The 15,235-nt window shown below is 36.4% G+C and overlaps 1 protein-coding gene across 1 annotated transcript in view; it reads left to right on the plus strand.

The window, feature by feature from the left end:
• LOC150084597 (uncharacterized) overlaps positions 1-15,235 on the plus strand; it is a 324,615-nt gene that overhangs the window by 17,503 nt on the left and 291,877 nt on the right. Inside the window, exon 2 of the mRNA XM_090376299.1 lies at positions 6,531-6,640. Coding sequence (XP_090232425.1) covers positions 6,617-6,640 — 24 coding nt within the window. The 5' untranslated portion in view covers positions 6,531-6,616. The remainder of the gene's footprint in view (positions 1-6,530; positions 6,641-15,235) is intronic.

Below are 15,235 nucleotides of genomic sequence, written 5' to 3' on the forward strand. Positions count from 1 at the left end.
TTACCTGTATGAAAAATTTGTAAAATTTAGAAAATGGGTAAAGATATAGTCTTATAGAAGACCAATCCCCGAACCCTTTAAAGTGATAGCACTTTCAGCTGTTTTAAAGAACTTGCCGACAAAGATTGATGTAGTCAGCATTTCAATACAAAATACAAAAATTGACCCGAATAATATTCTTTATTATTTAGATTTAATGAATATTCATTGATTAAACATGCTGAAGAGATTTTCATGAGTTATGTTAAAATGGGAAAGGAACTATTAAAAGAATCCTATTGCACAGATTTTGAGCCAGCGTTTGAAGGCAAAGGAAAGAGAAAACAATGAAGAAAGTTCTTTGATGAACCTAAATATGCGAAAAAGATGTTGATTTTTTTAAGAAGCCTGTATTTTGCTTTTGTAATAAACACTTTATATAATATGTTAGATATTCTGAGTGTATATTTAAAAGAATGGAATAAATATTTTAAAACATTAATTAACATGTTAATATTTCTCTTGGATAAATAAGCTCCATTAGTTGAATTTGTTTATACTTAAAAGGAAAATGCTTATGAAAATTGTTTATAAGATTTAGAATTAATGAATTTCACTTCATTGCATTGTTAGCTAACCTCAAAGAAACAGATTTTTACAAATATTGAGATTTCTTCAAAAATATATTTATGTTTACTTGTTTTTAATGTAGAAGGAGAGCAGTCATTTCAAAACTGAAATTAATAAAGAACAACTATGACTGAAATTGGACTCCCAAACTTTGTAGTGCTTAGTGTCAAGGCCAGTTGAGTTGGAAATTTAGATTAGATGAAATAATTGATCAGTTTGCTGCAGCTAGATTATGCACAGCATATTAAATCGTTAGTTTGTTTATTTAAATAGCAATTATATACACAACAGGGAAAAAAAAAAATCCCTTTTCTTTAAACAAACTGAATCTTACCAAAACTTTATTTACCACATTAGTATTACTCCATTTAGAATTTTCTTGCCCAAAGTGATTCCTACAATCATATAATTTAATAAACAAATTGTAAAAAATAATCAAATATCTTTTACACCAAAATGGAATTCAAAATTATTGTAATTGACATACTTATTTATCAATATTAGATGGAATTCAAAATTATTGTAATCGACATCATACTTATTTATCAATATTAGAAGATGAAGTATACAAGGCATATTATCAATATATAATGTAAAACCACTATATGTAAAAAGATACACCCAAAGATTTAAATACTTCGTTATCAGAAATAAAATGCAGTATTTCATCAAGAACTACTAGAAATCCAATGTTTAAAATAATGTATATTATGGAAAAAGTTCAACTATATAAAATTTGACTTTATGGCAAAAAAAAACTTTAGAAATTATATCATATTTGCAGTCACGATTATTAGAATTTGCAAATATGTTTTTTTGGAGTGACAGGGTTACGAGATTTCAAATAGTGCATTAATTATCATGAATGAATATTTGATTCAAAAGGTCAAGCATGTTCAAACCCACATATCCATGAGTAAGTAAATAAGAGATTTTTACTAAAACAAGACAATGTTCTTTTTAAAAAATTTTTTAATATGTTGTTTTGTGAGTGTTAATTTAGTATTAAAAATAGAATGCAATAGTAAGTTAGATGCTTAATTTCCTAACATTTTCTTTGACTTGTATGATTTGGGTTGAGTCCCCTAAATGTGCTGTGCATGGGGCCCATAACTCTCTTAATCCATGTTTGAGCAATGATGAGTTTTTTGACTTATGATGAGTTTAAGCTTCATTGAAGATTAATATTTTGTTTAATATGCACCTTTGAATTTGTGCAATACAATATTTTTTCCCCAAAATTTTCCTTCTAAAATATGGGTATATTTATGGTTCAGTGCATCTTACTGTCTGGAAATATGACAAATGAAATTTTACTTTTAGGGAGTTCATCATGAATTGTGTGTCCTGGGTGCAAAAATTAGACAAAAGCCTGTTTGCTGCAAAGAGAAGTGGGATTATGTCTTCAAGACTTGTAAGAAAAAACCAAAAAAAAAAAAAAAAACAATTGCATCACAAAACTAATGCAGCATGTTAATGCAACAATTAGTGTTTTTAAAACAGTTGAGGGTCCTAGCTGCTCCTATACACAAACATGCTATTGGGTACATACTTCGTAATTAATAGAAAGTCTGCACAGTAGTGGCACATCCAATTTTAATATTACAGAAGGCTAGTAACAAAATTTTAAATTTAATTTTAAAATAAAGTATGCATTGAACTTAATCGGTAAGTAGGTTGGGCAGAGAATGCAAAAATTAGAACTGCACACCTGGTGCATGGTGACAATTGGCAGAATAAACTAGCTAAGGAACACTTACAAGAAGAAAGTGAAGACTTATAGAAGTGGATTAAAGTATTACCATTGATACTTAAATTTTGATATCTAATCCCAGTATGATGTTCATTTCCACTTACAGTCTGCCAAACACCATGTACTTATTCTGACAGAATCTCAGTTATCGGTTGATTCAACCACTGTTCATCTCAGTTTCCCAAATTATTCGCTATATGATTCCTTTTGCCTCGAAGGTGGTACTTGTGCATATGTCCGTTCTGATATTCCCCGTCAAAGATTCGGTAATTTGGAATCTCCTCTTTTCGATCTTCTCTGGCTTAAAATCTCTCTACCAGATTCTGTCAAATTTAACTGTTGCCTCTACCATTTTCCCAACTCCTCTAATCACTTGGAACTCTTTGACTTCCTCTCTTTGCAACTTGACTTTCTCCAGTCCAACTTTCCTAACAGTGAGGTAATTTTCCTTGGTGATTTTAATGTTTACAACTCCAGCTGGCTTCCGTTTTCTAGTCATACAGACCCAGCTGGTCGAGATGCTGAGGCTTTTGCAATTACTAATGACCTCACTCAGATTGTTCATTTATCTACCAGAATACCGGGCAATCCTAACCACACAGCCAACACGCTTGATCTTTTTCTCACAAACAACCCTTCTAAGTACACAGTCGAAGTGAGTGGTCCTTTAGGCATCTCAGATCACAACTTGGTGATGGTCTCTTCTCCAATGGAGCCTTTATCTCATGGCTGTTCCCAACCTTGTGTTGTTTGGCATTACAAGAATACAAAATGGGATGACCTGCGAGATTTCTTTTCCTTGGTCAGATTACTGTTTCAAAACTTCTGATGTCAACGTTTGCTCAGATCGTGTCAGCGAAATTATTCTTGTAGTAATGGAATCCTTTATTCCCCACTCCACTTTAAAATCTCTTCCTTTACCTAAACCTTGTTTTTTCAATAAATGTGCTAAGGCTGTTCAAGAGAAGAATGTTGCATATCATAATTGGCTTGTTTCCAATTCTTCAGTTTCATTTTCTGCCTACACCAAAGTTTGCAACAATTGTAAAGCAGTTATTAATCAGTCCAAACTAGATTTTGAACAGGCTATGAGTAGAAAACTTGCTTCTTGCCCTGATGGTAGCTGAGCATTCTGGGCTCTTGTCCAACCTATTGGCTTCAACTTTTGCCCGTCTCTGCTCCCACCCTCTATCAAAACCAGATGGTTCTGTTGTCACTTTAGCCAAGGATAAAGCTGATCTGCTAGCATCCCATTTTTCTTCCAACTCATGTATTAATTATCTTGGTAAATCACTTCCCACCGTTCCCAACAAGCTTCATTCAATGCCTCCTGTGGTTTTCCGTCAAAAGGATGTCAGAACGATTTTGACGAATTTTGATGCTAAGAAAACTCCAGGTCCTGATGGTATTTCTCCACTTGTTCTCAAAACCTGTGCACCTGAACTTACTCCTGTTCTTTGCTGCTCTTTTTCGCTTTCTAATTCTAAAGGTGTTTTTCCTTCTGCTTGGAAATTTGCTCATATCCAGCCAGTTCCTAAAAAAGGTGACAAATCCCTTCCATCCAATTATCGCCCCATTGCAATTACTTCTACTCTTTCTAAAGTAATGGAGAAATCAATGAACCGCCAACTCTTATCTAGAAACCTTCCGTCTGATCAACGATCGCCAGTATGGATTCCGTCAGTGTCGATCCATTGGTGATATTCTGGCTTATGTTACTCATTTATGGACAAATTCAATGGAAAAGTTCGGTGAAACACAAGCAGTTGCTCTTGACATCTCAAAGGCTTTCAATCATGTTTGGCATAAAGGTCTTTTAAACAAGCTTCCATCTTATGGTTTGCCAAATGTTTTTTGCAATTGGTTATCCAGTTTTCTATCTGACCACTCACTGAGGGTGATAGTAGATGGCTCTCTGTCTTCTAACTTCTTCACTAATGCTGGTGCATCCCAAGGTTCAGTTCTTTCTCTCACTCTTTTCCTTTTGTTTATTAATGACCTTTGACCAGAAATCCTGTCCATAGTTTTGCTGATGTTAGCACATTTCATTCCACTTTCGAGTTTGAGAAACCTTGTCCTGCTCAATCAGCTTCAACTTCTCGAAAATCTGCTGCCAATTCCTTAAATGTCGATATCCAGGTAATTTACCATTGGGGCAAAGACAACTTAGTTGATTTCAGTCTTTCTAAAATTCAGTCCAGTCTTATATCTCACAAAAAGGATTCTTCTGCTCCTGTGCTTATCTTTGGTGCCACTTCAATTTCTAGGCAATATGATATATCTTTTTTGGGGATTACTCTAACTTCTAATCTCTCTTGGCACAAGCACATCTCAAATATTGCTTCCTCTGCATCTAAAATACTTGGTTTTCTCGTTTGCTCTTGGCGTTACTTTTCTTCCAAACAACTGTTCACTCTGTACAAATTGCAAATCCACCCTACCATAGAATATTGTTCTCACATCTGGGGCAGTGCCCCCAAAACCTCTCTCAGGCTTCTAGATTCCATTCAAAAGTGAGCAGTTAGGTTAATTAATGACTCATCTCTAACAGAGTCTCTCCACTCTCTGTCTCATAGACATTCTGTTTCTGCTGCATGCCTTTTCTACAGATACTTCTATGGGCACTGTTTTTCTGAATTGGCTTCTATAATTCCAACTGTTATCTTTCAAAACAGTCCGAACACGTGCCGCCACCAGCCAACATCCATTTACTGTCCAACTCCAAACTCACAGAATCAACTTTTCTCGTTTAACCAACTTCAAACTCACAGAACCAGTCTTCCTCATTTATTCATTCAACTGCCGTTTTCTGGAACAACTTTCCTTTATATGTATTTCCTGAAAATTAGTCTACAGAATTTCAAGTCTAGTGTTAACAAATATCTTCTTTTGTCTTCTTGACCTCTAACCCATGCACAGTACTAAGTACTATAGGTTTTAATACCTCTCGTGTTTGGGGTTTCATAAAAAAAAAAAAGTAGATTGATTTTCATTGATTATTATTATTATTATTAATAGCCATATGGTGCAAGGAAGCCTGAAGCTTATGCTGCACCAGGAAAAAAAAATTCCCAAGTTACCCTGAGAGAGAGTCAAAAGTAGAAGGGAATCGCCAAGAAAGAGAAGAAGGATGATATCCAGCTCAGGACCCTGGGTGTGCCAAGCCCATACTCACCAGATATGAGCCCCCGGGGTTAGAACACAAGTTGTATTACATTAAAAAAATATTTTGTACTCTTTGCGAATACATAACAGGTTGTAGCCTACGTCAGCAAACATTAAAAAAACCTTAAAAGTGCAAAATTTACTCATTGTCCTTAAGAGTCATGTCATTTACTTAATGAGATTGAAAGATGAGAAATAAAACCAACAGAAAACAGATGAACTGAACCTTTGAGTGAAGTCAATACGGTCAAAACAAAGGTGGAACTCATTTGTCACATTAGTTGACACCAAAAATTTATAGTTTTGGATTGTTAAAACTGTGTCAGAATTGGAATTGTTCCTTGGTTGGTAAATTGTAATGCCGAATGGACTAAATTCTGCTTAAATTTCAGGTGAACGTCATGTGTAATACACATTCATTTTAGCTAGTTAGAGTATTCCAAAATTTTTAAGCTTAAATTGGAAGTGTGCACCGTTGAACAATATCTCTTTTTTGATAATGTTAAAATGTTTTAATCAGATGGTATTGATATTATAATTTATAATTATGCAAACCATAACATTATTGTAAAAATTAAATTGAATCATTGTTATAACATATCGGGTATTATTATGTACGATTTCTATCCCTGGTTTAGAGTTATCATTAAGAGTAATCTGTGTTATATACTGAAAGTGTGCAAGCTGCTTCAACCAGCCTTCCCCTTCCTTTTTTTTCTCCTTCAAATAAAAAGGCAGTCAAAGTGATTGCCTTTTTTTCCCTCTCAAAAATAGTTTAGAAGTGATTATACCTTTCTGTATTTAATTTTTTTTTTATCCTGAATTCTGTGTGAACAAAAGGTCTATTATGTTTAATTTACATAATAATCACTTGTCTCAGGAATTTCTGTTCTTGCAAGATTTAATTACAAATAGTTTCAGTGCATATGTAAATAGTTTTGTGAAAGTGAACCTCTTATTAAATTGAATTATTTTGCTTAAAAAAATATTTATTTTTTCTTAGTGCATTGGGATATGGTGACAAGACCCCCAAATAGCAGTTGCATATCATGTTTTGAATTAGAATGATGGAAATTGAAATAACTTATCATGATATTGTTTAAGGTTCTTCTGGTAAGTGATATATTTTACAAGTTAATATTTTAATATATGGTAAAATATATATTAATGAGGTCCTTATATATATAAACTTGTGTTCTAAGAAAGTGTATTACCTAGGAATTTCACATTTTTAACCCTTTTTGGCAATGGTATGCTATATTAATGACTATCATCACAAACAGAAATATAAACAAAAGGTATATATTAATACTTAAGGCAAAGCTAAGTAATATTTGACAGGTGCTCTCAAAATATTCCAAAATGAACATTTGCAACCTTTATACAACAGTTTTGGTAAACACAACAATTATGGCAGAAATGTTATCAGAAGCCCTCAGTTTACTTCAGTTTATCATTTTAAATGGAAAACAAAATGAAAAGTTCACCAGGCGCAAACTAATATTTTGTTGAACTTCCCTGGCCCTGATGACAGCAGCACACTGTCAAGGCATTGACAAGATCAGTTTCTGAAGATAATCAACTGATAGTTCGTGGTTTCAAACAATGTCTCAAACAAATTATGGCTTCCTGAAGTTCACAAAGGGTCTTTCGTTTCCTTCTGGCAACTGCAGATTTCACACGATGCCAACATTTCTCTATACGGTTCAGGTCCGGGCTGTTTCCTGGTCAGCTGAGTTGTAATGGACCATTCTTCCAACCATTTTTTCACCTGTAACAAATGTAAACACATTGCTGTCGAACCTGTAATACAGAAATGAAGCTAAAGTAACTACAGAAACTTATACTTTTTGCCCGATGACAAGGAGTAGAGTCATCCTGAAAGATGCAGTTACTTAGCAGGTTGAAATGGTCTTTAATGGTTGGCAGCAATTTGCCCTCCAATATAGCTAGGTATCCATTGGCATTTACAGAACCTTTTATAAACTGCAGGTGAACTACTCCACGATGCGAAATGCTCCTCTATATCATTTGGCTGGTAGGGAATTTCACTGTAGACACCATACAGTCTGGGTTGTATTCTTCACCATGTCTGCAGCGAATCATTTGTCTCCCATCAGAGCCATGCAGGTTGAATTTCTTCTCACCCAAGAAAATAACTGGCTTCCACTGCTAGGGGGTCCATTTGGCATGCTCCTTACATCAAATTAATCTGGCCTTTTTCATTTTTTGTGTGAGGAGGGGCTTCTTCTCAGGACGACGAGCTACAAGTCCATTTTTGAAGAGGCATCTTATGACTGTTACTGCATTTGCTACACTCCTGTATGTTCTTCCCATTCTCTTTTAAGCTCAGACGAAGAAGCGTTATGGTTTTTAAGGCATAAACGCTTCAATTCGCGGTCCTGTTTTTGGCACAGAGACTCGTTTGCGTCCGGTTCCTTTTTTTTCCTAAGAGCAGAATCAATATTCACGAGTTTGGAAATAAATCTACTCACTGTCGACTGATTACAAGACACTCTATAAGCAAAATGATGGGAAGAACATCCTTCCTCACGTAAAGCAACAATAGCACTCTTTCTTCGTGGTGTCAACTGCACATAACTCGCCATCCTAACACAAGCAAGGAATAACTGCAACTTGTGCAGAGCGTGCTTATATAGCTGAAAGTAACAGCTGATGCAATATTACATCACCTATGCATGTCAGTCTTATCTGATGCAATCTGTATGAAATATGCCATATACTTACATTATTCGGACAACAATTACAGTTTTAAGGGGTGATGTACTTTCTTTATACACCAGTGTGTGTGTGTATATATATATATATATACACACATGTGTATGTTTTTTTTTTTTTTACATTAATGCTGTTGTGGTGACATAGAGATTTAATAGGCCCACATGAAAAATACCTGTTGCACGTGGGCCTATTAAATCTGCATCATTCATCATTTTGAGATAGTGACTCTTCTCTCCACCTTCCTAAATATACACAAAGTTTTACTTGCGTGCTGGTGTGATAAGTGTTGTTACATTGAGTTAAGTGAAAATGCCCTGATTATTTCTGTTACTATTTTTGGTTTCAGTGTAATGTAAACACATTTCTCACTACTACCGAAGTTAGATACCCTTTGTTTTATGGGTATTAATTTTTAATTTTTTTAATTAATTTACCACTTAATTTTTATATAAAGTGGTTTATTGTCTCCATCATTATTATTTATCTAAACTGGTTTCTTGTCTCTATTATTATTAACAAACAACTGGTCATGCTACTGTATTTTGAGGTACTATGTGCATATTCAGTTAAATGGAAAATAGTTACGCCCACCATTTATACCCTTAAAAAGTTGACAAGAAATCATTCAAAATTGTTCACATTTTGATGCCGCTTTTTTTTTTTTTTTCAACCTATTGCCACCTATGAACATTAGTGGGAAAAATTCATTTTTTATGTTAAAAACATATATTTTAATTTATTTTAGAAACGAATAACATCTTCTGCAGTGCTTTTAGACATATTTCATTCTCTCTCTCTCTCTGTCTCTCTGCGTTTGGAGCCTTGAATGTTATCACTCTTATTATCTTGACTAACAGTGAACAAAATGTCGATCAAAAGACCTACAAGCGTCAACACTTGGATGCCATATTCTTCCATGATTGAAGCCTGAGGATGTAACAATTGGATATGCTATCATAAAATGTGAGAGCATGCATTTATGGTCACAAGAGATGCTGCTAATTTTAAATTCAAGTTTTTGAGCACATATACAGTTATCAAATTAAGCATGACAATAACAGGGATTTCTGTAATTTTTAATGGAGAAATCAAAGAAAACTTTGTTTTGAGAGGTTTGGCAGTTGCAGCTGTTGAGCTGAATAGACAAAGAGCATGAAGTTGCTGCAATTTGTGCAGGATCTTGAAGATCCTGTGTACCTGGATCCGTTAACAAGAAACCTAACATGCGATGCAGGAAGATTTGCTTATGTGCAATTTAATTGTTCTCAGCTCTATCAGGGAACAATTATTAATTTGATCAATAAGCAGATATCAGAAAAGAGTTTTGTTGATTGACCTATGTGGAATTGTTCAGTTACTTACACAACTGGCAGTTCTGCATTTATTTGAATATACATACAATGGTAGTTATGAAATTGTTTAAATAGAGCAACACAAGTAAAGTGGTGAATGGTTAATACACACAATTTATTACAGACCTATACAAGAATTCTTTAAGCACAAATGTCTTTACACTCTTATGGTTTATGAAAATCTTTATGCCTCTGTATGACTTAAACCTTGACATTGCCACATACAGCCCCCATTCACAGAGGAGGAGATTTTGCTGGCATCCATTATAATCACCATGTTGAAATTCTTGTTTGTGAATTGTTAATGACGATTGCAAAGGCCAACTGTACCGGAAACTATGAGGGGTCCATCACTTTCAGACAAAGAGAAAGGAATAGTCCATGTGGAAAAGCAGCTCTTTTCCCCCTCCAAAGTAAACCAAATTAAAGCTTTTGTTATTGATTTCAGTGAGAATGAGAATGAATTAGAAATATAATAGCCCAGCATGTCATTAGCATTAGTAGAGGTATATGATGCAAGAAAGCAATTTTATATAGCATCGGCTAAAGGGGGGGGGAACCATTTCACCCCTCTATTCGTTTCAAATCCTTGTACAGCTTTGCCTTAAATTTATTTAGGCTAACAACTTCCACACCAAAAGATGGAAGTCTGTTCCACCAATCAACTTCCCGCTGGCTAAAAGCAAATTTCTGCACATCTATTCTACAACTGTCTTTCCTCAATTTGAATCTATGCCCCCTCAAGTTTTTAATCTGAGCAAGAGGAAAAATCCCATCAGCATTCAGCTTACTCATTCCATTCAAGGCCTTATTCACCTCAATCAGATCACCTCGCAGGTACCTACTCTCCAGGTGCTGCAGTTTTCAGAACTTAAGCCTTTCTTGGCAAGAGCACCCCTTTGTTCCCACACGAATCTTGTTGCCATTCTTTGTACTCGTTCTAGCAACTCTACATCCTTCTAAATTGAGGCCTCCAGACCTGTACACAGTACTATAGTGTGGCCTGACCATTGCCTTGTATAATGGGATAATCACCTCCCTGTCCCTGCTAGAAAAATTCCTGTATATCATAGACTGTTACCCATTTATGGACTAATTCAATGGAAAGGTTCGGTGAAACACAAGTAGTTGCTCTTGACATCTCAAAGGCTTTCAATCGTGTTTGGCATAAAGTTCTTCTAAACAAGCTTCCATTTTATAGTTTGCCAACTGTTTTTAGTAACTGGTTATCCAGTTTTCTCTCTGATCGCTCACTGAGGGTGATGGTAGATGGCTCTCTGTCTTCTAACTTCTCCACTAATGCCGGTGTCCCCCAAGGTTCAATTGTTTCTCCCACTCTTTTCCTCTTGTATATTAATGACCTTCTTCCATTGACTGGAAATCCTATCCATAGTTTTGCCGATGATAGCATATTGCATTCCACTTTCCATTTTGAGAAACCTTGCCCTGCTCAATCAGCTTCAACTTCTCGAAAATCTGCTACCAATTCCTTAAATGCTGATCTTCAGGTAATTCTCCAGTGGAGCAAAGACAACTTAGTTGATTTCAACCCTTCTAAAACTCAGTCTTGTCTTATATCTCGCAAAAAGGATTCTTCTGCTCCTATACTTATCTTTAGTGACACTCCGATTTCTAGGCAAAATGATATATCTCTTTTGGGGATTAACCTGACTTCTAATCTCTCTTGGCACAAGCACATTACAAATATTGCTTCTTCTACATCTAAAAAATTTGGTTTTCTCTTTCGCTCTCGCCATTACTTTTCTTCCAAACAGCTGCTCACTCTTTATAAATCGCAAATCTGCCCTGCCATGGAATATTGTTCCCACATCTGTGGTGGTGCTCCCAAAACCTCTCTCAGGCTTCTTGATTCCATTCAGAAGAGGGCAGTTAGGTTAATTAATGACTCATCTCTAACAGAGTCTCTCCATTTGCTGTCTCATAGACATACTGTTTCTGCTGCATGCCTCTTCTACAGATACTTCTATGGGCACTGTTCTTCTGAATTGGCTTCTATAATTCCCGCTCTCTCTTTCAAAACAGTCTGAACACATGCCGCCACCAGTCAACATCCATTTACTGTCCAAATTCAAACTCACAGAACCAACTTTTCATCTTCCTCGTTTATTCATTCAACTGCTGTTTTCTGGAACAACCTTCCTTCATACATATTTCCTGAAAATTACAGTCTACGGAAGTTCAAGTCCAATGTCAACAAAAATCTTCATTTGTCTTCTTAACCTCCAACCCAAACCCAAGCACGGTACTAAGTACTATAGGTTCTAACACCTCTCGTGTTTGGGGTTTACATATAAAAAAAAAAAAAAAAAAAAAAGACTCCATGACCAGCCCTGGCAACCCATCTTCACTTCTCAGCAAACTTCATATTTGACTGCACAATTATCCCCGGGTCTTTTTCACTTTCCACTTCTGTGAGTGTAGTACCACACAGTTGGTACGTTTCTCTTGGGTTATTGCTACCCATATGCAGTATTTTTCATTTGTCAAAGTTCAACTTCAGTTGCCACTTCTCAGCCCATTTGTCCAACTTATCTAGATCCAGTTGTAGTAGCATACTGTCTTTACTGTCGTTAACAACCCTGCCAACATTTGTATCACCCTAAAACTTGGACATTAAGCCTGATATACCCTCATCAATATCATTGACGAATACACAAAACAACAATGGGTCCAGCACCGAACCCTGGGAAACTCCACTAATAACATTAGTCCACGTAGAATAGTGTCCATTAATTACCACTCTCTGTTGTCTCCCACTCAATCATCCCTTTATCCATTGTAGCAACTTGCCCTTAATGCCATCCCAATTCCATTTGTACAGCAGTCTTCCATGTGCAACAGTACCAAAAGTTTTCTTGAAATCCAAGTATATGATATCAAAATTATTTTTTGCATCCAGTTCTTTTGTGACCACATAATAGTATCCAATCAAATTGGTCAGACAAGGCCTCCCTTTAACGAACCCATGCTGTGTCTTAACTATTACTTTAGTCTTGTCTAGATGATCCTGCAATGCTTCTTTAACCAGTGATTCCATTATTTTCCCCGGTACACAAGTTAAACTAACAGGTCTATAGTTATTTCTGTCACCTTTTGAACCCCCCTTTGTGAATTGGTGATACATTTGCACACCTCCAGTCCATTGGGACCTCCCCTGAGTCCAAGGAAACTCTCATAATTATGGCTGAGGGTTTGCTTACTTCTGTTGCTGCCTCCTTTAATATAACTGGATAGATCCTGTCCACCCCAGGTGCCTTTTTTATGTTTAACTTCAACAATTTCTCCTCCACTTTGGTCTCAGTTATTACAAAATCACTTAGCTCCCTGTTAGAGTTTGATAAACATCTGATACTCCCCTCATTGAATAAATCCTTATGTGTGAATGTAGATGAAAAATACTCATTCAGTTCATCACCTACCTGAGCAAGATCTCAATAGTCAACCCATCTATGTTAAGTGGTCCAATCGGATTCATCACTTTCCTTCTAGAGTTTACATAAATAAAAACTCTTTGCTGTTTTTCTTTGCATCCTTTTCAAAAGATTTCTCATAATCTGCATTCCCTTGCTTAACCTTCTTTGTGATTCAATTGCAGACTAGCTTGTATCTACCATAGGCTTCAGTGTCACCTGACAATTTATGTGCATCCCATGCATTTTTCTCCTCTGCCACGAGTCTCATTAGTTCATCTGACATCCATTTGTGCCTAAACCTAGAATAGTATTTCTTAGTCAGAACAAAAATCCTAGTAGCTTCCAAAATTACTTCCTTGAATGCTTTCCATTTAGAATTAGCTGTTGGTAACATCATCAGTTGGTCCCACTGTATAGAACTTAAAAAATCTCTGAGACCACTGTAGTCACCTTTATGAAAGCAAAAACCCCTCCCTGTACCCCCAAAGGGAGTTACATCTTTAAGTAAATCCCACATCAGTACATTTTTGTCTCTCTCTCTCTAACCTGCTGCTGTAGAAAACAATCATTCAATAAATCCAAAAAAGTTTTGCTAGTGTGCGAGTGACCAACCCACAAGTTTCAGTCAATATCTGGAAAGTTAAAATCCCCCATTATAAGACATTCTGATTTACTGACCCACTCTATTTCTCTCCATAATTGCTCATTATACTCATCAGATTCATTAGGCCTATAACACACACCTACTCTCATTTTTCCTTTCCCAGTGCTTATGGCACACCAAACAGACTCAACATTGCATTGCATTGTCCACCAACATCAGTCGGATGCACTTCCTTAGATTTTATGTTTCTTAACTGACAGCATAATCCCTCCTCCCTTCCTGTCCTGTCTGTTCTTTCTGTATACATTTTACTCCCCAAATTCGAATTCTGCACTGCTTATGTCTGTGTGACAACATGTCTCTGATATCCCAACAATATCTGCCTTTGATGCCTTTGACTAGCACTTCAAGCTCATCATATTTATTAACTATACTCCTAGCATTGGTGTACATGCAAGTATACATGCACCTGTTTCTACCCTTAGTCACCCTAACACAGCCCATGTATTTTCTTGTTCCACTTGGACTCACAGTAGTCCTGGAAATCTTCATTGCCTTGCTTTCCAGGCTGCTGCTCATTCTAATAGAAGTAGTGCAAGAATCACTTTTGCATCTACTTGCGGCCACTGTTAACCCTTTACTCTGTGTATACCCCCAAGCTAACGGTTTTCTGATCCACTATCGATAGTGGATCAGAAAAAATACAGAAAAAAGTACAGACTCCTGTTAAAAAGTACAGACTACACTGCGAAAAATTCTACCTCGTAACCCTTGCACAATCTCTCCAGGGTCAAACTGGTTTACAAGGCTCTCATCGTATACTCCCCCCTATCGTGTCTGCTCAGAATTGCAGACACTTTCACATTCAACCCTAACTCGCGATTTTTTTCAACATTGTTCTGTACTTGTTGAGTAAATCTGCAGATCTCTTACTCTTAATGCCATTAGTTCCAAGATGTTTGTTTGTTATTTGGTTTTTAAGAGCATTAGCAACTAAGGCCATATTGCTATGTGATATGCGGTGGTCATTCCCTGACCTTTCCGCATCCTTCGTATTTGGTGGTGACGGGCTCGAACCCCGGTCTAATCAAGAAGCGTGTGCTACGCACTGCTGCTCCTTCGCACCTGGCTACGGAGGTGCCAGTTCCAACATGTATTAACAATATCAGCTTTTCTGCCCTTAAAAGATGATATTTTTTTGTTTTTTTTGTAGTTGTTGGCACATCGGCTTCTGTGGTCATAATGCACCTCCCAAGGTGTTTTTTTTTTTTTTTTTTTTTTTTTTTGCAGTACTTTGATCCAAGCCCGAGGCGGGATTCGAACCCGCGACCTTTGGGTTGCCAGGCAGGCACTTTACCCACCTGGCTGCTAGCCCGGTCGGCAGATTATATCTGCTCTGTAACATCAACTTTTGCCCCTGGCAGACATACCATGGGCCTGTTCCACCTATCCTTCTTGCATAGTATATTCCATGTCTCCCTGACAATAGAGTCACCAACAATAACTAGTTCCACTTAACATGATCTGATAATAATGTTGCTATGTTCTTAGTTTGTGTTGGAAATTTAATTTTTAA

Source organism: Mastigoproctus giganteus, chromosome 6, assembly GCF_048544385.1.
Source record: "Mastigoproctus giganteus isolate SK-2022 chromosome 6, ASM4854438v1, whole genome shotgun sequence".
Taxonomy (NCBI): Eukaryota; Metazoa; Arthropoda; class Arachnida; order Uropygi; family Thelyphonidae; genus Mastigoproctus; species Mastigoproctus giganteus.